Source organism: Dermacentor andersoni, chromosome 10, assembly GCF_023375885.2.
Source record: "Dermacentor andersoni chromosome 10, qqDerAnde1_hic_scaffold, whole genome shotgun sequence".
Taxonomy (NCBI): domain Eukaryota; kingdom Metazoa; phylum Arthropoda; class Arachnida; order Ixodida; family Ixodidae; genus Dermacentor; species Dermacentor andersoni.
In genome coordinates this window covers 97,469,173-97,492,466 of record NC_092823.1, presented here as the reverse complement: position 1 = coordinate 97,492,466, position 23,294 = coordinate 97,469,173, and the positions used below count along the sequence as shown (strand labels likewise).

Below are 23,294 nucleotides of genomic sequence, written 5' to 3'. Positions count from 1 at the left end.
TGTAGGGTTGTCTGGGCTGTGCGCCTTCTTGTCGTCGGTAACTGTATGTGTGACAACTTCGTTCGGGAATTAGGCATTTGTGCGCATGAAGAAAAAGCCCGTTTGTGATCTGCTCATCACGGTGGTTGGTTCCGACCACGTAATTCTTGTTGCCATCGCCGGTCGGATAAATTGGGAATGGTTTTCCGACTACTTTCAGTGTAGATTAACCCCACAAAGTCCGATGACCTTTTCACGTCAAAGACAACTAAAACAAGTTAAAAAAATTTGTTGCTGGGCTCGTTGCTTCATACTAATAAATTAATACTGGTAAGCGCTGTTTCAAGATGGGACAAGAGGAAGACATTGATGCATGGGATGCTGCCATGCGTTGATGTATTCTCTCGTCCAATCTTGAAACTGCGCTTATCAGTGTTCATTTATAAAAATTAAGACAACCTAATTGTTCATATTTCTTTCTGCTCATGGAAGGTACATTGGCACAAATAAAACGGTGAACGATTGATTAAAATAGATTAGTATGATAATTAGTAGTTCACTTTATGAACTTCAAGGAACGATTAGTAGTTCATTGTATGAACTATCCACAACTGGAACCTCCCTCCAGCCATAGGTGGAAAGTTTTCATTTTTGGGGGGAGGGGAGGAGGTGCTCGAGACCATCTTTCCGAACTCCACCCATGTGTGTGTGTGTTTATATATATATCATTTGATAACAGCTTTACTTGAAGAAACTTCGTGCAACCTCCAATAATGGTTCACTTGTAAGAACTATACTTAGCTATCACTAATACTGCTTCGCCTTCCCGGCGAAATTGCAGCATTTCTTTTTTACAGAGTCCGAGCATAAGCGCTACTGTGCATGGCTGCTATTGATTTTCTTGAGTGAATCCAGTTTGATCTCACTTTGGTTTCTGAGTGAATTATATATATTTATCGCTACAGCATATAAGTGGCGATGTTTCCATCCTTTATAAATGTTGTAAATTATTAGAATTTTTTTCACGAATTGTTAGCATTGCCCATTGGAAAGGGATGCAATACGGAGACACAAATCATTCACGTAAATTATACACAACATTGATAAAAGACTCTGCCGAAGGAGTCATTGAAGTCTGCAAGGTTTTTTTTTTTCAAGTTCAAAGAGCACAGAATGCAATTTGAAGCCAGGTGAACCTACAGCAACATATTCATCCTCTAGGCATAGGCTAGCCATAGATTGCATACCATTAGAAAGAAATGTTAGTTGGCTACTTTCTTCTCTTAAAAAATATAATAAACTTTGTCCTGTGTAGATATTTAAATGTATCTGTTCATGGTGCTCACAGTGAAATTTTTTTTAAATGTTGACGTGAAAAATTAGGCAGCCGCCGCTAGTGCTTCTAATGCACTATCGCCAGCAAGCTGTTTGACCGACGCCGCACATCGCACGCTGTATTTCAGACAATAAAGTTACTGTTGCGAAGAGTAGTTCATTTTTCAGCGTGCTCGGATTGGAGAGGCGCTTTTGCACAGGCACCACTCGAGACCTAAGAGTGCACATACTCTTTCAAGGTCTTGCGTGCGACTGGTTGATCGTGGCATATATATATTCGCGGCCACTGCCATCAAGTCGCTTTATCCACGGTAACGATTGTCCCAGTCGAGTTATTTTAACATTCACTTCGTGAAGCTTCATGCCTGGGTGCCAGGTAAACAATGCTTAGAAAATCGTACCGCTACAATTTTAGGACCACAAAAGCTGGCAAAACATGTTTAGTCCGAGCTTCGCTAGATACCTGGATTGGGGGTACGCTGGTACAGCACACCACATGGCACATGGAAACACTTGAGTGATACCGTCATAAATTTCAAGGCTAGACATACAAGAAAATGTTGTGGGTATGTTATGTATTAACAATGTCCAGGCTTGACTCTCCTGTTATTTCAATGACGGGTAGAGCTGCGGCAGCACTTTTAGGCCCATCGGCGTTCAATAATGTGGCTATAACGAAGCTCGAAGCTTATTAACGACATGCTAAGGAGTTTCCCAATCCACAAAACTAGACACCTCTCAGAAACATGCGAAAACTTGCCACTTGTCGTCAACAACAGGTTCTCCATGCCCCTTACAGCGCGATCTTGCATACCAGCATGGCGCCGGAGAACAGACGGCATTGTGGTCGAAAAAAAAAAAAAACGCCTTCAATAAAACGGTCTATACACGTTTGCGGTATTTGCTGGCTGATCGCCGGCGAAACCCGCGTGCTGTCGTTAATGCAGCCTGTATCTGTAATCTCTTGCCGGATCAGCACGTATTCGTCTACGGCTGTGAACATTTACCAAGAGCTAGCTTCCCGTGAAGGCATTCCACCCGACACCACCGCCGGCTAGGCCTAACCACCGCCGTCTCATCGTGATCGAGTCGGTGGCCAAAGTTGCGATTGGCACAGAGTCAAAGAAATGGTTCGAAGTCGCTGTATGGCGCTTGTAAAAAACGGAGGAACTGCCTCCCTAACGAAAGTGAGGGCCCATTCCGATCGTGTGCTTCGACTCCCATGGACACAGGCGGCTGCTAGTTCAAGTTTTGCACATACGTGCCTCTGAAAGAAAAGCCTGGCTCTCCCATAATCTAAAGTAGATATAAGCATGAAACGGCTACCGGCAAAGCACTGGTAGGAGATGATACTAGCGATTATCTTAAAGCATGTTCCCAATGGCACACCGCACCACATCATACTGTGTACTGGTCCATATGGATGCAACAGTTTCCTGTCACAGGCAGAACCTCAAGTCTTGTCTCGATCAAACAGCCATTTGCGGCGCGCCGGACGCTGCCGGCTTGGAGCCTGCCGGATAGCTGCGGGAATCGCAGACTGCCGGCGTTGAAAAGAGCAATCAGAGCCAAAAGATTACAAGCAAGTGTACAGTGCCCTGTATCTGCCTTTTGAATTTTGCCCATTGGAAATGACAAATAAAACATCAGCGTACTAGAAGCTACAGCTTGAGTGATACTGTGAACAATCATTAGGAAGAACTCGAAAAAAATACTTTTTTGCAAGTTTCCTGGGAAGCAACTAGCGTATGTAATGCGGTCTTCTATGGTTGCCCGGATTATCTCATTTGAATGCCCTGATAACAGCTGTGGCTTTTGGCTCAAGGTCACTTGAAGGTCGCCGATAACGGGAGCTAAAAGCCATTGCTGCTTAAAATGTTCTGATTATAGTGCGGTGCTGCTTATACATAGTGCGGAAATTTGCGGCTCCGGTGACATGTTATAGTGCTTACCATAGATCGCTTATAAGCAATCTACGGTAAGCACTATCCTGAAATTGAACAACAAATGAAAGTTGTTTGAGAAAAATATTTATTCGTCATAAAACGAAGTAAACACAATGTATATAATGAGTTGAAGCAATGTCTGTAAGAATGAGTTCGAACAGTCCAACAGCCTCCTTGGAAAGTGTAATTAAAATAAAACCGAAAGGTGAGCATTCCGTGCCAGCTGTTGGCCAGCAAAAGTGATAAATGCCGATGACAGACTTCATGTGGTGAAGCACACCTGAAAAGTATGCAGTTCAAAAATACATCAGCCGGGGAAGTAGGACACACATTTGTCTTTACTCGGTGACAACCTAAGAATTCCGTGCAATTTCTGTCCACAAAACCATACTGCAGCTGCCACAAATGCCTCTGCACTCCATAACATAGTTTCCAAGAGTTAGTCTCCATTGTGAAGTCACAGAAATGAGCACGTGTAATTTGCTAGCACATTTATACAGATTCTCTTCCAGTTGGACAGTGGTGCTTTTGTCACGGCATTATCAGGTTGTGGTTTATAGTTACGCTGGTATAATTTTTTTGCTTATTCCCCGAAAGGTTTGTCACTCTTGATGATGCAGAGTCAACATACATAGGGGAGTATAAAGAAAAAGCAAATCCAGATTGACACAGAGTTGCCAACAGATGAAATTTAAATACCGTAGGTATAACGGGGTGACCGGGCACAAGGAAAACAACTGAAGAGCAGACAGAGACAGTCCTTGTATGCAGTTCTCTAGCATAACTTTCCACAGCCATAGTCATCACCACAGGTACCTGGGTAACCTGGGCCCTTCCCTCAAATACACAGCTGGATATCCATGTACCAAGCCCTTGGCTGGTAAAACTTAAAAAAAAGGAAGAATGTAGAATATGAAGCAAGCGGCCCTCTCACCTCCCAGTGACAGTCAGCAGAAGACAAACCACGACAACTGGCCCTTCCTCTCCATCCTCACTGGTACTGCCTCGGGTGCTGCATCAACACACCTTGTGACAAGTCTTATGATGTATAATGTCATGTGTTCATTGCAATATTCACTGCAATATTCACTGCAATATCTTTCTTTGTATTCATTTTTCTTTCCCTGTCACCTGTGTTATTGCACTTTTGCTTCAGCATGTAAGGAGAACGCAGTACATGTATTGAACTGCTACGACATCACAAATGTAGGCAACATACTTGTGGACAACATTCTGTGGCAATGAAAGCCATGGACGCAAAACACATATGGGAACACTATTGAAACATATTGCCACAGTCTCGGTTGCTTTTGTTTAAGCTGGAGAACTGCAAAAATAAACATCTTATTTACTAGTGCACTTACGATAAAGTAAGGTGTAAATACAGAATTTATTCTTAAAGTAGCAACGTTTTCTTTCTGCGGTGACAACCTGCTGCTGACATTACTGTGACTCTTTTTTACTGTGATAGGAACTCCAAAGAAATTCAGTTTGTGTGTAATATACATTAAGTAATATCACATTTACATCGCAAACTTTGAGTGGTCATTAGAAAAAATATGGAGATAAGGTCTGGAAGAGAGAGAATCAAACATCGTAAGCTATTAACTATATAATTCTCAAGAATCTAAGACAATCTTACTAGGCATAAGTAATTGCCAATGGTTGAGTAATTGAATATAGGTGTGAACAAAATTGGATGCTGGGTGATGACAATGCTCAAACAGCAGTTACTAAAGAAATTTACGTGGAACTGTCAGGACATACTGCAAATGCTACAGTAAAAGATGGTGCCTTCAATGAAGAATACACTGAAGTGAGCACCAACTACTATCTTACTGCTCTTTCATATGGTTCTATTTGGTTCACTAGAGACAGCCAAAGCACTCTGCTTACCAAACAGTATCTGGTGGCAGTCTGCCAAGCTCAGTATTTGGAGCGATGGGCAGTTAGTCATGAGGGTCGTCACTGCATCGGCTCCAAGCTTGCTGCATCGATTGGCAAGGAACTCCTGCAGGACAAGGAGTCATTGAGGTTGGACGGGACAAAAAACTTTGAAGGAGTACTGACAGGAAATTGAGCCATAGATTCAGCAATTGCACTATGCAGCCTCAATTCCCCAAGAATGCAACAACAGGACTCGACAGGACAAAAGAGGAAAGTTTGTCCCCCTGTGTTTACAAGCACACAATTGGAAGGGGCAATATGACAACTTTTGGTGATACATGCAATGCATGGCTGATGCATGGCCTTCAAACACCACACCCAGCTGACTTAAGTGCTCTTAACTTGTATGTGATACCATGAGACTGCCAGCTCCGTTTCTGGCGACATGTCTCTTTTTTTACGTTTGAAGCTGTGTTGGGCATGATACGCACTTTGAACGAGTCGTTTAAAAGGTGCTGTAATGAAATACTTGGGTCGCTCTCGAAATTGATGCCTCTTACCATAATTGAGGACTCAACAGCTACTTAAAGATGATAAAAAAAATTGTAACAGAAGTTTTGTACCAGTAGTTCTTAAATTTTTGTACCAGTTTTGTACCAATAGTTCCCAAATTTTTAGCTGTAACAGACTTTTGACTTACAAGTCACAGGTGAGACATGTACTCTCCAAGGTGGTCAAAAGTCTAGCTTGGATTCTTGACCTTGACCATGGACAGCAGTCAAGAGCATAAATTTTATTACAGTGATAACTGTCAAAAACACTTCAGCCAGTTTTTATGACATCTGTCACAGATATTATCATTAGTTTTGTCATCACTATGTGTTTAGCATAGCAGAACTAGTCATAAAAAGGAAAATCCCCACCATCACAACAGATTATTTCTCAAGCCTTCCATCATGCCATGGCTTTGGAGTTTTCATTGTGTGATACTGTCATGGCTGTTGCCAAAATAGTTCTCGTGCCATCAGTGCCGTTATTTAGTCATGGCATCATAGATGCTGTCAGCTTTGTCATGATTAACAGTCACAGTCAGGCCTGCTACAGCTGGTTCAAGTGGCACCTAAAAATTTTCTTAAAGCAGCTCATTAAAATTTTATGCAGAAAATTTTTCGCAAGGAAAGCCAAGGATTGAGTACGCTCTGTCTATATGTTCTGCCCTTAATATGCAATGCAGCAATGACGATCTTAGATTATTAGTGCACTTCAGTAGTGCGACTTAAAACTTCTCACACGATTGCACAAGACTGGGGGGTAAAACAGACATTTGCAGTGCACGATTCTATAGGCACCAAGCTATGCATTGACCTGGGCTGCTTTTCATTTCATCACAGAAAATGTGCAACAAGTTGTTGCCTACCCGCCAGTCAAACGCCTTTACAATGAAGTCCTCAGAACCTCAAGAATCCTTCATTACACTGTAAAGGTCACTGTAAAGGTTTGTAAAGGTCACATACTGTACGGCTCACACTAGAGCAGGCTAAGCATGTTCAATGAAAGAAAAACCTTCGTTTAACATGAACTCAAGAGACTTAGTTAAGTCGCAAGTTTTTTTGTGCATACTTGCCTGACAATGTGCACCTCGCTGCATCTCTGTGACATCTTTAGAGGGCAGCAGCGGCACTGCCATGTAGCGTTCATTGCAAAGCAACAAATTGGCAACAAAATTTTCTTTTAGCGGCAAATTCGCTGTAGTGGTCTTTATCATAGATGCGCTCACAAAGCATATGAACGATGGCAATTCAGCCGAGACATAATCCTTCATTATACAGTTTATTTCACTATAGAAAAAGAGAGAGAAAGCAAGGACAAGACTGGTGGGGAGGTCAACCAGATGAGTGTCCGGTTTGCCACCCTACAATGGGGGAAGGGAAAGAGGGAATATTTGATTCAGAGGTGTTCTGCTGTATGTGCAGTATCATTTAGATTCCAACTATAAGATCTGTACCTTTCCAATGCAATACCCTTCCCAAGTCATTTGTTTTCCATATGTCATGTGAATAGACTTGATGTTTTTGTATAGTGAACCGCCAGCACTTCGACATTCCATTAGCCCATTCACAACATATTCACCTCGCATACACTGGAACACCGTGGACCAATGTTCAGCGCTTTCGACTTCCTACAAATATGAAAGACACTCTCAAACAATAAACTGGCATGGCTTTCAGGTACCACGAAAGGCAGATATAAGGAGTGTAGCTGGGTGGGCCCTATTCTCACTGTTATTGCCACGGTATTATGATGGTTAATGCAAAATGCCGGTATATCACCAGAATTTCGTGGTTATATCGTAATATTGCCTTCAAAGCCACAAGCTAGCCAAGCAGTTTAGAAAACTCAAATTTTCTCTGCTCATCATCCCCAAAAGCTTTGCATAAAACAGCCCACTCTGGCAACACCAGTCATGAGCTGTCAACTTGCCTCTAAGGTGGCACTGCAGGGACCTTTGACCAAGGCATCCAAACCACGAGAAGTTATCTGCAGTAGGCAAAAATAATCCCTTTCAAATAACACCGCAAAGGATTCCTTCAAACATGCAGCACATTTTGCGAGACCTAAGCAAAGCAACGTCTCTTACCGCCACCAGACATATTCGGTACACTGTGGGTGAAAATCCGAATACTCCAAGGTTAGCACGAGAGATTGACTTTGAAAGCGACACAAGAAGAGGCACAGGTTGTGCACATGCCTTGGCAACACGCAGAGCCACTAGCACAATTGTCCAGAGTATAAATGTGTATTGCAGTGCGAGAAAAATGATTTACAGCTGCAGCTGACAAGCTCACAATAAAAGATATACTGCACGCCAATGCAGGTGCATGAGTGTACGAGCGAGACGAAAAGGAGTGTCTCGCCTGAAACCTAATATCTACGACTACAATCAATGCCTCTGATAGACAGCGTCCCACTCACATGCTTCAAGCAAATGTACTGGCAGCCTGTACTGCGTCATACATTTAAGACGTTTGACGTCTCAAGTTAGCAGCATGGTCTATGAAGGGCACTGTAGTGGAGGGGCTAACAATTTCAAGGCTGGGTCCAGTGCGCATACACAAATATGCAAGAAAAATGGGGGTTCAACTGCCGCTGTGGCTAAACTGGTAAAGCATCACACCCATCTAGCGGAGGTTATGGGTGTGGCTCCCACTGGCGGCAAGATGTCATCTCTCATGCTTTCTTTTCCCTATTCACCATTACTTCTACATTTTAAATAAAGAAACACAGTCATATACTCCCTATGCATTTCTTGGCTTCATACAGTGAAGGACAACAGCATCAACAGCAACAAAGGAAGCTGCACAAGGCAAGCCAAAACATGCTAATTTTTCTATGCACACACACACACACACACACAGAAAAGTTAGTTAAAGGATACAAACGAGTAAATCAGGAGTCATTAAGTATATTGCAACAAGTCAATAATGAAAGCTAGAAGTTACGTGAAACACGTCAAGACAAGCTGAGGTTGGTATTATTACTGCACACAAAAAGCTTTGGTCAAAGAAATACAGTGAAGCCTCGTTAAACCGTAGTTAGCCGGAGCCCGGAAAAACTACGTACTAAACGGTAGTACTGTTTAACCAAAATAGCATGAGATTGCCCACTTACCTGTTGAAAACTGAACTCGGAGAGAGTGCGATGAAAGGGGAAAAAACATGCAGTATTCATTCACTTTGCGCGACAAAAGTGTTATTTTCGTTTGATGCCGCAGCGGCCTGGCACGACGACAGCATCCTCAAACTTACTGAAGCTGCGTGCCATGCGGCAAACGCTCGCATGGCAGATTCCTCGTTGACGTTACGTATTCTCTGTGCACGCGAGCAGTAGTACTGCAGAAGTCCCGGGGGCGCATTTTCATTGCTGGGTGCCGGAGTTTGGAATACTTTTCGTTTGGAATAGAGTTACATTATCGCGCCCCTGTTCTCGTCGCGACGATTGCATTCATTAGGCTGACGTAACGCGTAGCTTTTGCCACTGTTGGGCCTGAATCACCCGTGCTGTCGCTTTCCGTGTCGTCCTTATCATTGTCGCTAGGTGACACTTCGGCAACAACAGAGGCAACGATGGCGAAAAGTCTAACCTCATAGCCGACATGTCCTCGCGGTCGCAGCAGCGCTGCCGAGCAACTTATTTGCATTCCAATTGCCATACACCGTAGTCAACAGCAGATCCTTGTCGCGTGCCAGCGCCGACTTCTTCTTGTTACGTTCGATAGCATGGACGATGTCTAATTTTTCTTCTTTGCTGAGCACCCGGCGTCTTTTTTATCCAAGCTTCGGAACGACGCGAGTCCTCGCTTGCACGACGCCATTAACGCTCTCTGGCACCGCGTCGAAATGATGCTGATGTTGATGCGGCTTCACGCGCAAACGCACAGGGCGCTTGGAGGCCATTGTTCCGATCTCTGAGGCTTGTTGTTCTGCCGGGCCGCCCGATGGAGACGACGCACCGCCGTGTTTGGGCGACGAAAAGCTGAAAGGCTACGTTTTAACCGATGCGTACGCGATAAGCCGGTACGGTTTATGCGGATACAAAACACATTATGTTCAATGGCCGCTGAGTCGGGGATTTGACTTTACTACTTTTAAATCTAAACTACTGTTTAAGCGGGTACAGTTTAACGAGGTTTTACTGTATCAGCAAATGAATTAGCCTATGCCTCCAGTAACCAAATGTATCCACAGAAATTTGCTACAGTTGAAACTCCTTATGATAAAGTTGCACCCGAAACAAAAGATACCTTTGTTATATCTGATACTATTTGTTATATCGGAACATACCGAGAGATGGTAGGTTATCTCTCGGGATTTTATGGTAAGCAGATACTTGTCACATGCTGCTGATATCAGCAAGAAGCATTTTAGGCTTCTTTTTTTGTCTGATAATCTGCTATATCCATGTTCATTATATCAAAATTTGACTGTACAAGGAAACGAAATGAACTGCACAACTGACCTGAGTTTCAGAGAAGTCAACGGATTTCAAAAAATGGCAGTTCTGCCCCAGCGCTTTGAGGCCATCATCACCTAGGTTCTCACACCCATTCAGTTTAACAACTGTGAGGTGTTTGTTCTGCTTTGCAACAGTTGCGAGGACAGCATCCGTGACTGCATCAAGCCTACTCAATTCAAGCCACTCCAGCTCGTGAAAACACTTGACAGTTTCCAAGAGACCTGAAACATCAAACAGGCACAACCTTCAATACATACTCCTGTGAGTGCTATGCCTATGTCTTTGCCATTTAATAAAGTTGTGCTCTCGATGTAGTGCGAGTACGGGCCCCTTAAGATCACAAAAGAGCAACAATAAAGTGGTTCACACTAATAAAGTATTTCTTTTATTCGTCTATTTTCATTCACGTGGCAGGAAAATAGCTGGAACACAGTTTAAAGATGCTCTGTGGTTTCTGCGATAACTAATAATTATCTTCTATAGTTTGCCGAAACAATAAAAAAAGCTTATTTAAGAGAAAATTGTTACAAAAGTTTGCATGGACACTAAAATGCATAAGGAGTGCAGTGCTAGAAGACATCTTAATTAAACCTATACTAATTAAACCGTATTTTACAGTAAAATGAATTGACCCGCAAATATAAATTAAAATTTCTAGAGCTGAAAATGAGAAATCTCGCAGCATTGCAAGTCCCGTACGTTTAGCCTTCGTGCTCTCAAAAGGAAGCATAGTATCCAGATGTACGAGGGCAGCTTTAATAACTAAGGTAAATTTCCAAGACATGGCGCATTATTTCAGGTTGTAGTACATGGATAGATAGCAACAGTCTTCGGAGTAACTCATACCAAGTTATCAGCTGAAATGATGCTCAATTTCTGCTTAGCAGCTGTTTCAGGTGAGCGAGTCAGCACTGGTCAAAAGCACAGACAAAGAATTCTCTGTCTATGTAGTGATGAAGCATTTATTTTTAAAAGAACTGGGCAGTGGTGTTGGTTAAAACTGAGTTACATGAAGTTCACTAGGCCTCTGCACAAATGTTTGTGAACCGTGTATTTTGGTTTATTGAATTCAAACATCGCCAGACGTCAATAAAGGCTAAACTGTGTCCAGAGCGTACCGTTGAGGTCTTTGCATCAGAAATGTCTGGAAAAATTAATCACGATGTGATGGAAGATCACCTCATGAATATTTGTTGCATACACAGCTCAGACTGTGGGAATTTTTATGGTGCATAACATTCCACAAGAGGAACTGCAGTGAAAAAAATAACTGTTATGATGGGTGCCACGACTGTTGACCATGGTCCACAAGATTGCAGACGTTTCATAAGGAATCTGTTCCTGAACAAGCGCAATCCACAAGAATTTTATCATTCATTTGTGACTGTGGACTAGACATGGATACACCATTACAGACCCAAGCGGCTACAGTAGTCAAAACAGTGATCAGCACCTGGTGAAAATGCCCTGAAAAAGGCGAAAGCCGTTTAGGCAGTCAGAACGATAGCGGTCATTGTTTTTCGGGGTCAACAAGGTGTCATTTTCATCGACTTTTTACGAAACGATGAAAATGTAAAAGTAGAATATTATGCAACACTTTTCAATGGCTTGGACGATGAGCTAAACAGAAAAAAGTCATGATTGACTCACAAAAAGTTTTCTTTTACCAAGACAAAGTTCACACCTCTGCAGTTATAGTGGCTGAATTTCATGAATAAGGGTTTAAATTGGCGCCCCATCCTACCCATTCTTTTGTGTTTGTCTCCTGGCTACTTTTCTTTTTCTAAACCCCTAGATTTGGCGTGGGGACAAGAAGTATTCATCAGATAAGGAAGTCATTGCTGCTGTGTAGTATATTCAAGGCCTCAAGGCTAACAACTTTTCTGATGAGGGGAGACAATTGCAACGCCACTGGAACAAATGTGGGAAGCTCCAAGAGGACTACGTTGAGAAATACTAATTTTGTGGAAGAAGACTCAATTGATTTTTTTTTACCTTGCTTATTGAACAACTCACACATCACTTCAGCAAACCAGCCACGTGTCTTGAATCTAGCAAAATGCATTCTTGGGCTAGTTGGTACGGATCCGTAAATACTTTGTTTAGCGCCATAAATAAATACCTTGTGTCCTGTCGCCTTTCCTGTGTCTGTTGTTTTGCGCTAAACAAAGTATATATGAGTCATAAAACTATGTCTCAAGAAAATTAGAAAAAGTGATTGAGAAAAACTTTATAAACAAATAAACAATGAAAAATAGTTGGATATTTACGTTGACGCCACTCAAATAAGGCCCAAGCATAGTCACACTGGGTGTCTGCACCCATGCGCTGTTGCTCGACGTTTCATGTGCTCCCATCCTGTTGGAGTGTACTTTCTCCAGATTATTATGGCTCCACTTACAACAAAGTCATGATGGCATCGTTAGAACAAAGGTTTACAGTAGTGTCACACATGCCAACAGTGCAACAATGACAGGTTAATGGTTTACCCAACTCATTTCGCACAGAGTGTCATCCAAACGCCATGAAGAGAGAGTCAGCTTTTTGAGCATGGTGCATCGTCTGAGGTGAATGAGTGCACCTTCTGTAATCAGGTTCTGAGACAAGTCAGCTTCAAGGGACTTGGCATGCAGGACCTGCATGCAGAACAACAGACAATGGAGCAAGACGGCAACAATTCATAGCTTTAGAAAAGTCAAGGGTGCTTTTTCACATTGTAATGTGGAATAAGTTACTGCAACCCGTCGCAGATTGCCATACAGTTGAACATTTTTGAGAGTAATTGGTTGGGTGTAGCTTGCAGCTTGCAGCTTTTATACACTTGCGGACAACTTTCTGTGGCTATGAAGGGAAAAGTACGGGGGCAGAGCTTCTGCACACATGCTACTGCGCCAAGTAGCCCGCCAGCATTCGACACTGCTTTTGGCAGCTCAGAACAGACGCTGAATAGGTGCAGCTTCCACTGGCAATGGTTTCGCATTTGCCCAGACACTGAAGGGAAAAGCCACAGAATAAGCAAGCTTTTGCATTCAGTGGTGGGCTCTGTCTTATTTAACTGTTGCTAATAAGTGGTTATCTTTTCTCTTCCCCAGCTTAAACTAATGTGGATGAAAACACAGAACTCTTTTCAGAAGTGCTCTCACTTGTTCATGCTTTGCCTCCGTAGCTTTCCCTTCATAGCCACGGAAAGTTGTCAGCGAGTATAGTGGACACACAGCGTATTTGCTGGATGTGTAAGTCACACATGTACCGTACTCTCTTTTTTGCTGTAATTTCTCGTATTGGCATCATAGCATCATATATTACATATTGAGGCTAATCTGGTGGTCCTCCATTTCTTTGTATATCTATTACCTGCAATGCCCACCCTGAATTAATGCCCATACGGTGCCGCAGGGTTTTGGTAATAAAATAAATACGGTAATTTCGAAGGCGTCATTGTGTTACAGTTTGTGTTGCCATCAAGAGATGGCGCCACTGCAAATAAAAATTGCTTTCGGTTGGTGACAGGCTTGGAGCAAGTATTGTTGTGTCGCACAGCCCCGAGAGGAATTAAAAGCACCACACAAGTGCAGGCTATCAGCTGACAGGTAGCAGAGTGATGTAAAGGAAAAACACAGAGATCATATGCGCAAGCTCATGGGCAGGCAGCGCCAACCTGTCACTCAACCCATGAAGATTTTGCCAGGCAGCTATGCCAGACAAGAGGAAATGACACGATCTTTCAAGACATGAACTAAACTGAAATTTTACAAAATAAGCTCTTTACACACAGCATTCATTACTGTAATTCGAGCACAAAAAATCAGGTGCACAAGGGGCACGATCGTGAACGCCCACTACACTCATGGACAACTTCTTGTGGCTAAGAAGGTAAAACTACGGGCGCATGGCCACTGCACAAGTGTTACCGCGCCAAGTAGTCCAGCAGCGTTTGACAGTGCCTTTGGTAGCTCGAAACAGACGCTGCATCGATGCAGCTCCCATGTGCGACAGTTTCACGTTGCCTCGGACACGGAAGGGAAAAGCCGCAGAATAAGTAAACCTTTAGACTCAGTGGTGTCTTCTGTCTTACTTAACTGTTGCTAATAAGGTGTTTATGTTCTCCCTTCTCCAGCCTAATGTGGATTAAAATGCGAGAATATTTTCAGAAACACTTCCAATCGTGTGCGTTTTGCCTCCCTAGCTTTCCCTTCATAGCCACAAAAAGTTGTGTGTATAGCAACCTGCTTACTAGCAACTAATGAAATGAGTGCTCATTAGCATTGTTTACCTAACTATATTGAGAAACTTCACTGCAATGGCTTACAAGACACAACAGGGACACAAACATAAGCCTTTGCAACGGGAGGCTATTAAGCTCCAAATGAAGCAATAAAGGGGCACTAAAGGGAAAAATTATTTCTTCCGCATCAGTAAATTACCGTTCTACAACACCAAAAACACCACTCTTACAACGATAAGACGTTTGGTAAGCCAGAAAAAGCTCAAGAATGAAATACGGGTGGCGACGCCTACTTTAGTTCCTGCACCTGGAGGCTGTGACGTCTTGGATTTTGATGGCATCTTCCAGGGCCTACTAATTATATACAGTGGTACAGATTGACTACATTGTGTTCTAAAGGAACCAAATATTAAACATGGCAGGTTTCGAAAACCTTTATTCAGCCAACATGGCCCAAATGTGAAAACATACTTTGGAATCCCCGACGTCACGCTGATGTACCGGCGCTTGGGCTTCGGCGCGAAATTCGAATACTGATACTTGGACCTTCATTTTCTCATCTAATAATCAAGGTATTTTTTTTAAAAGACTGCCTGCAGGGTTCTCAAACAAAGCTTCATGAGTCTAAACGTATTTATTGTTTCGCTTTAGTGACCCTTTAAGTGACGTCTAAGTCAATTGACAACAAGTTCTCGTGAGACACATTTTGTGTTCATGAGCAAGAGCATAATAATGTCACCAGTGCTGAGGTTAGAACGTAAATTAAATTCCGGGGTTTCCTGTGCTGAAACCACGATACGATTGACACGTGTACTTATCTTTATCTGGCGACCACGTTTCACCGCCTAACAAATGTAATCACACAGCGCGAGACGTGCCTGCATGTATCTGAAGTTTCTGGAAAGTTATGCTTCTATCCGCTGTCTGTTGTCGCTGAACCTTGTGTTATCTGATTTCATCACGTGACACGAATGGTGTAGAACTTTGTGGAAGGCACGCGGGTCCCAATGATTTGTCTGGAACATTCGATGACTGCTGTATAAAAGCCGACGCGCTGGACCCGCTGATCAGATTTCCGACGATCGCCGACTGTGTTCGCCGCTCTCGTTGTGCTTTAAGTGTAGCCTGTTTTGTGGGCACAGGTTCGCCCAATAAAAGCTAGTTTTGCCTTTCACAGTATTGCTACTGTGTTCTTTGACGTCACGACCACGTGACATCTGGTGGAGGTGCTTTGCGTTCATATACCGGACGCCCCCACAAAGCCGTGACCCAAGCCCTCACGCGGAAGACACCAACGTCGCCAGAACCAGCGAGGGAGCCGCAGGCTGCAAGGACTGCCCCCGGAGCACGGACTTTTGCCTGAGACGACTAGGAAGATGGCCACCAAGTCCACCCCAATGGCAGCCCCAGCATCCCCCATCGTGCTGCAGCAGCCCAGGGAGCCTCTGACATTCCGCGGTTCAACTTTCGAAGACCCGGAAAGCTGGCTTGAGACGTACGAGAGTCGCTACGTTTAACAACTGGAACAGCGATGACAAACTGCGATATGTCTTCTTCGCATTGGAAGACGTGGCCAGGACGTGGTTCGAGAACCGAGAAGCCACCTTAACGACCTGGGAACTTTTCCGTAGCGGCTTCCTGCAAATATTTACAAGCGTCGTGTGAAAAGAGCGAGCCCAAGCTCTACTGGAGACGAGCGCAGCTGCCGAATGAGACGATTGCGATCTTCACTGAGGAAATGAGCCGTCTGTTCCGCCACGCCACCCCAGAAATGTCCGAGGAGAAGAAAGTCCGCCTGCTGATGCGTGGTGTGAAGGAGGAACTTTTTGCCGGAATGGTACGAAGCCCACCGAAGACCGTCTGTGAGTTTCTTCGTGAGGCCACCAGTATCGAGAAGACACTCGAGATGCAAAACCGGCAATTCGACCGCCACACGAACTCGACAAATTACGCCGGAGTTCAGTCACTGGCCACCGACGACCTTCGCTTACAACACGGCGGTGCAAGAAACAACACAGATCATGCCGTTTAAGCTGGTTTACGGCAGGAACCCGACGACGACACTCGACGCCATGCTGCCCCACGTCACTGATGAAGACAATGTTGACGTCGCTAGCTATCTCCAGCGCGCCGAAGAAGCTTGACAGCTCGCCCGCCTACGGATCAAAAACCAACAGAGGACTGACAGCCGACACTACAACCTCCGACGACGCTTCGTCGAGTACCAGCCCGGCGACAGTGTTTGGGTTTGGACACCGATACGTCGACGAGGACTGAGTGAGAAACTATTGCGCCGCTATTTCGGACCCTACAAGGTCATTCGACGTATTGACGCACTGGACTATGAGGTCGTGCCAGACGGAATTTCACATTCACAGCGGTGCCGCGCACGATCTGAAGTGGTCCACGTGGTGCGTCTGAAACCCTTTTACAGACATTGACGAACTTCCTTATTTTTGTTTTCTTTGCTACGGGTGTTTTTCTTTATTACTTTCATTTGTATGCAGCATCAGGCCGATGCTCTTTAAGAGGGGGGGTATTGACATGTGTACTTATCTTTATCTGGCGACCACGTTTCGCCGCCTAACAAATGTAATCGCACAGCGCGGGACGCGCCTGCATGTATCCGAAGTTTCTGGAAAGTTATCGATGCTTCTATCCGCTGTCTGTTGTCGCCGAACCTTGTGTTATCGATTTCATCATGTGACGCGAATGGTGTAGAACTTTGTGGAAGGCACGCGGGTCCCAACGATTTGTCTGCAACATTCGATGACTGCTGTATAAAAGCCGACGCGCTGGACCCCCTGATCAGATTTTCGACGATCGCCGACTGTGTTCGCCGCTCTCGTTGAGCTTTAAGTGTAGCCTGTTTTGTGGGCACAGGTTCGCCCAATAAAAGCTAGTTTTGCCTTTCACAGTATTGCTACTGTGTTCTTTGACGTCACGACCACGTGACACGATTATGAAGCATGCCATAGTGGGGGACTCCAGATTAACTCTGACCACCTGGAGTTGTTTAATGCACGGTACAGGGGAATTCTTGCCTTTCACTGCCATCGAAATTTGGCCGGTACGACCAGGATTTGATCCCATGCCCTCAGGCTTAGTAGCACAATGCCAAAGCCACTACACCGTGGCGAGTAGTGCTGCAGCGGAAAAAGTGCCAGTGGTGATTCTTTAAGGGGGGAGGCTGCGCTTAAGTATCAGAAAATTGGCCTTAGAACCTTATTTTCAGTTCAGCCACTTTTGTATTTCTGCAACCCTTCTTTTCTGTACGATTTTATAAGTTTTGTTCCAATAAAGGTGCTTTGAAAATGTTTTTACACGAGGGGCAGAATCAGAAAAACTGCACTCAGAATACTCAGCGGAGCCACCTCCGCCGAGAAGGAAAAGCCCAGGCACAACCTAATCTGGATCCCAGGTCACGTAGGCATAGGGGGGAACAAAAGGGCAGACAGCCTAGCTCGAGGCGAAGCGTTCCGAGCAGGGAGGTCGAATGCCCCGGAGACCCACCTACAGGCTTGCGAGGGGGGATACGCAGAGACCCTGAACTTACATAGAGGAACTAGAATTAGATATCCGCCCCCACACAAAGCCCTCACACAGGAGGAAGCGACCAGCTGGTGCAGACTAGAAACAAACTCCTTCCCCAACTTACACGTGCTCAATAAGATGTTTCCGACACAATACAGGGCCACCTGCCCTTGGTGCAGTGCCACACCTACACTCTACCACATCACCTGGGAGTGCGAACGCAACAAAGCATTCCACAAACACGAACAACCAAGTGCAGAGCAATGGGAGAGTCGGCTCACCAGCAGCGAGCTCACGGCCCAAAGGGCCCTAGTGCAGCATGCGAGCGATGCAGCACAACTCAGTGAAGCCTTGGAATAGGGGCCCACCCTTGCTGAAGAGAAGTCTCAAGTCGCCAGCGCCAAGAAGATGGAGACGACGGAGACCTCATAACCGCAAAACTCTTGAAAGACTCAATAAAAGTTTTCACTCCCTCACTCACTCCATGATTTCTCAAAACCACAATTTTGACACAAGTGCAAATTTGGAGAGATAATAGCCTCTGTTCTATTTTAGCTATTGTAATTTTTTTTCTTAACCTAAAAGATAAATGCATGGAGCGTGCACTAAGTCCAATTTTAGTGTAATACTTTTCTCAGTAAATTTTTTTTCATGAGTTGTACGTTTCATATGTCAAAACAGTATTTTTTTTTTTAGGGTAACCTTGATCGGCATTTACTCTAGTTGAAATGAGCCTAGGACATTGGTTTATACCTTGGCGCACACACTTTTGACATTTTACATTTCTACGTCCTAACCACTGTGCTCATCTTTTTTTTTATCTAGTTGCCAATTTTTCTTGGAACAAAGGAACCGAGTGTCTGCAGAACATCAGGTACTACTTGTCCTAGGCCAAAAATAACTACAATATTGAAATTAGCACATCAAAATAAACAGGGCATACAAATTGGGTTAAGACCCATCGATAAATAAAAAAAAAATATGGCTTTCAAGTGTGGCATCCCACCTTAAGCTACACACTTAAATAGATGGCTGTAATAATCTGCACTCATTAGATGGCTTCCTTTATTCACCGCCTTAACAAGCTCAAGTTAACTACGAATATACTGGCATACTTGTCAAAGCTGGCTGGCACGTAACTTTGTGGCACTGCAATGTAGACAATGTAAACACAGATGTGCAATTCTGATGACCTTAAATGCGAAGAGAAATGTCTTCAGAAAGTATTCTTATATTGCGCATAATGTAAGAACAGGGGTACTAGTAGCTTGAAGACCTGAAAAAATAGTAAGACATCACTGAGCTGATGCATCATCTCATGTTAGAGGTGCAGGTTAACTCGAGCCCACAAAATGAATAGCGTGGGCCTTTTGCTTAAAAAAAACAAAACTATTTCATTCCGATTCCATGTTTCATTTAAGGTATGCAAGAAGTTTGGCACGTAAATTGTTGATATACGTACCAGTGGCACAAGATGGTCGTTAATCAACTGTCGCCTGTGCAGCCGTGCATAATAATAATCGGCAAGGGCCGGTGGCAGTACGAGGTGCTGAACCCATTCCGCTTCTGAGTAGTCAGTAAGAGCATCCAGGCACCTGGCAAATGGGTAACACAAAATGTACGATTTACAGCTCCCGTGTGCGGTTACATGCTTTGTTCCATAACAGGAAAATATACCACTCTTAATTTTCCAGCTGGACCATCAAATAAACGCTGCTTAATCGCTGAATAACCAGTGACAAGCGATGCTTCCTACTGAGAGCAATATAATGTTCTAGTGTTATCTGTACGTTACCGTCTGAAAGTGGCTTGATTTTGGAAATCCTTCAAATTCTTTCCAAGTTGTTTTTTTATTTCCAGTAAAAGATAACTTCAAGAGTCCCTGACATAATGGGCCGATATAAATATTCTTCATCAGCGTACTTTACAATTACTGCAGAATGAAGGTCTCTCCCAGTTACCTCCAACTGTCCATGCCCATCCTTTGATATCAATAAGTAATGCAAATTCTGCTGGACTGCTTTACATCTAGCTGTGCAATTATGTAATTCAAGAGACTTAGTACTTATGTTTCCTTTTAAAATGTTGTTTCAGTAGCCAAAGTAAAGGCAAATGCATGCAATGAAGGACCCCCCCCCCCTCCCGTCCCTCACAAACATCTCTAAAAAAAGAAAAAGCCTCTTTTCCAGTGTGTTGATGATGTCAAGCATAGCAACAGAATGCTAGCTTGGGCTGGTTGGTGCATGACAAAGCCAAATAAAATAAAAGCTAATGAGGTTAATAGTCAACGCTTTGTCTATTTCTTTCTGTCTGTCCCGTAACTAGTCCTGTTATTTGTTTTAACCCTTCCAGGTGCTGTACACACAATTGTGTACACCAAAATAATGCATCAACAGCAAGAGCACCAATGAGAGTAATGATATTAAAATGTGTCGCATACACCTTGAAAAAGTTTTGATTGGAATTGAGCTGCAACTTCGAATAACATGTGCAGAATGCTTTAGTAAAACGAGCGGGAAAGTAGATAGTTGGGTGTTCTTGCTCTGCGTATGTTGTTGAATGTATAGCAGATTCATTTCTTTCAGTGTTTTTTCGCAGTCTTGCAACAGGCATAGTTTTCAAATGTCTGGATAAGTGCTTTTCAAGCCTGCTAGGCACAAAACAGTTGACATTCTCATATTTGATGTTCGTGTAGTGAGTTTTCACACGGAGCCCACATTCTGAAAGCTTGACAAAACTCACTAAAGAAGTGAAAATTCATTATCTATTGCACAACTGTACGTTTCCTATGATCCTGAAGATGCAAGAAATGCGGTGAAGAAGTGGGCACGACTACGGACGGAACTCAGTGACAGTGTAATTTGGAGTCGACACAAGTGTGAACGTGGGTGACCGTTGGAGAGTGCGAGCAGACGTCCGTCAGGTAGTGCTGGTGAGTGGATGCACTTGTGAGCATGAGTTGGCGCCGGTAAATGTAAATGACTGTTGTGCTTGCGTGTCTGTGGTGCGTGTGCAGCTCTGTGACATGTGAACACAGTGCGAGACAGCATGCCGGTGGTGGTGCCTACTGGGGTGCTCGGGAGCTGATGCCGCTTCTGATAATCGCTGAGAAGATGGCGATTGACACGGCAATGGAATTCAGCCTCCATGTCGGGTTTCTGGGACCAGTGTGAGAGAGTACATGTCCTGTGGAAGTAATCGTGAGCAAGTATCCAGTTATTCTGCTGACCTGTGGAGTCAAGTGATCTTGCCATGACAATGTGCGGGCTTTTGCAACATCACTCCGTTTATGTGCAGCTTTGCCGTTTTCAAGCAGCTTAATTCAATGTCCACACCATTTGCTACAATCAAATTGCTCTCATAAATTGGGCTGATGTTTGTCAGATTCCCACGAGGTCAGATTGCCAAGAATTCTGAAGACCCTTATTTCCCCCAAGATTGTTCACACATTGTAAGTAACAGCTCTCGAGTGTGCTATCTATATTACTCCTCCTAAGCCAGTTGCAATTGATTGAGCTATTTATGGATCCCCTGTCATTTGATTGCCAAGAGTATAACAAGTTAGATCTTTGGGACGCAGGATTTTATTGACGGTAATGTGGGAAGCACACTAGGCGACAAACAATCTCGGTTATTGGAGTCAACAGCTCGCGTCTTACGTCTTAGTGATAACAGTTCCGCAGGTCACTGCATGTTAAATTTGCATTTGCTAGGATTTCATTTTAGATGTTATATGTCACTTGCTGTCTATGATCAGTGAAAAATGGTGATGTATGCTAGAAATGTAGCCACTCGATTAGCTACATAACCTGTTGCAAGCGATGTATTCTCCGTCAATAACTTTCGGCGGCACTACTTCTTTCGTGTGAAGTAGTGCTTAACCAGCCAAGGCCGTCCGATAATACGTCCCGGTACTATAGTCAAACGCCTCTACAATGAAATAACCTGTATAACGAAGGATTGATTGTATCCCGGCCAAATTCCTGTCTTCTATATGTTGTGAATGCCTCTAAAACAAAGAACACTACAATGAATTTACCGGTACAACGAACGAATTAAGGTGTCTCCAACACCACCCCGTCATTTGTTGCTTTACAATGAACTCCACGTAGCGGTGCTGCTACTGCCCTCTACAGACATCGCCACAATGCACTTGGCGCACGTGCAGAGCACGTGCGCTAGTAACGCATGTAACGGGCGTGCTGATATCAGAAGTAGTCCTGCTGCACTGCTCCAGGAACCACTTAACTCGCACACTTCTTGTTGTCACGCATCAGCGCCTGCGACCGCTGACAAATACGTTGCAGCTGATGATGACATGAAAGTGTAATCGTGACTGACAATCGGCGACATACGTCTTCAAAGCCACCTGAAGCGGGAAGGACGCGAATGTCAATAAAGTGAACAGTGGTGAAGATCTTACAAAGCTAACCAAGAATTTTGACGGAAAGGGATGCGACAGCTTCATTCAATGATCCGCAGTTTTACTTTGTGCAGCTCCTGCGTTTCGCCACAGAGCATGCTCTGAACCTCGGTGCAATAAAGTTGGCTACAGTTGCACACTGTGTCAGACAAAGAGCGCGCGCGCGCACACACACACACACACACACACAAAATATCGACTTATTAGCGTCTCTCTTGAATTCATATTAGTTTTCTTTTGCTGAACGTGCTCAGCCTATTCTACAGCATGCGGTACGGTGCTCGACCTTCACAATGAAGTGACCTGTACAACAAAGGATTTTAAGACTACCAAGCACCTCAATCAGGGGCGTATTCTTTGACGGTCACTTTTGGAGATACCACTTTCAGTGCGCGCTTATTGGCTGGTTGAGCAAAACCTGTTGAGCTGATTGAGCACTGCGTCACGAGAAGTAGATTGTTTTTCGGAAAGTGATCGCCCGGGAATATGCCCCATATGACCAACGACGCTCAATCGTCAAAAGCGCAAGTCCAGAGCGATCTCCACGGCCCCTTTAACGAATGTATTTCTAACTTCAGTTTGTTCAGCAATCTTGCTAATGAAAGCGCCTCCCTATCTCTGGAGAAAACACCATTACTGCTCTCATTCATGCAATTTTCAGACGTTGCCGTCACTCGCCAGATAAATGCTCGTGCCGAAAACGAGTTGCACGCGTTATTTCTGGAAGATCGACGTACATATCTTTCAGGAGAGGAACATCACCGAAGCGACGTAGAATATTCATTTCGCTACACAATACTATCTTCGCTGGAACGTCATTCGCAACTACGACGCAGACCACAACAAATTCCACAAGACAAACACATGGACGCGTTCATATTAGACAGGATCGCACTCGTAAGTGCAGCACAAAAAATGCAAACAAAGCATAATTATAATAATTCTATTTATA

The 23,294-nt window shown here is 44.0% G+C and overlaps 1 protein-coding gene across 2 annotated transcripts; it reads right to left on the bottom strand.

The window, feature by feature from the left end:
* Positions 1 to 3,327: 3,327 nt before the first annotated feature.
* Positions 3,328 to 23,230, bottom strand: LOC126544423 (protein AMN1 homolog). 2 transcript variants are annotated; one of them, XR_007602144.3, is made up of 8 exons: positions 23,080 to 23,230; positions 19,382 to 19,514; positions 12,655 to 12,796; positions 10,164 to 10,381; positions 7,629 to 7,685; positions 5,157 to 5,271; positions 4,195 to 4,286; positions 3,328 to 3,540 (listed from the first exon to the last, which is right to left on the bottom strand). XR_007602144.3 is itself a non-coding variant. In XM_050191738.2 (8 exons), the coding sequence occupies exons 1-7, from the start codon at positions 23,124 to 23,126 to the stop codon at positions 4,208 to 4,210; spliced, it is 777 nt and encodes a 258-aa protein (XP_050047695.1). In that variant the 5' UTR covers positions 23,127 to 23,229; the 3' UTR covers positions 3,328 to 3,540; positions 4,195 to 4,207. The 2 variants fall into 2 exon arrangements, 1 of the variants encoding a protein (XP_050047695.1); XM_050191738.2 differs by having other exon boundaries at positions 4,195 to 4,272; positions 23,080 to 23,229.
* Between the last annotated feature and the right edge of the window lie 64 nt (positions 23,231 to 23,294).

Bases quoted from the DNA above. Each gene is read 5' to 3' on its own strand.
- LOC126544423 (XM_050191738.2), bottom strand. From the start codon at position 23,126: ATGAATATTCTACGTCGCTTCGGTGATGTTCCTCTCCTGAAAGATAT. The intron at 19,515-23,079 runs GTACGTCGATCT...CCCATTTGCCAG, and splicing joins GTTCCTCTCCTGAAAGATAT to GTGCCTGGATGCTCTTACTG. The intron at 10,382-12,654 runs GTTGGGTAAACC...TTGATGTTTCAG, and splicing joins TGACACTCTGTGCGAAATGA to GTCTCTTGGAAACTGTCAAG.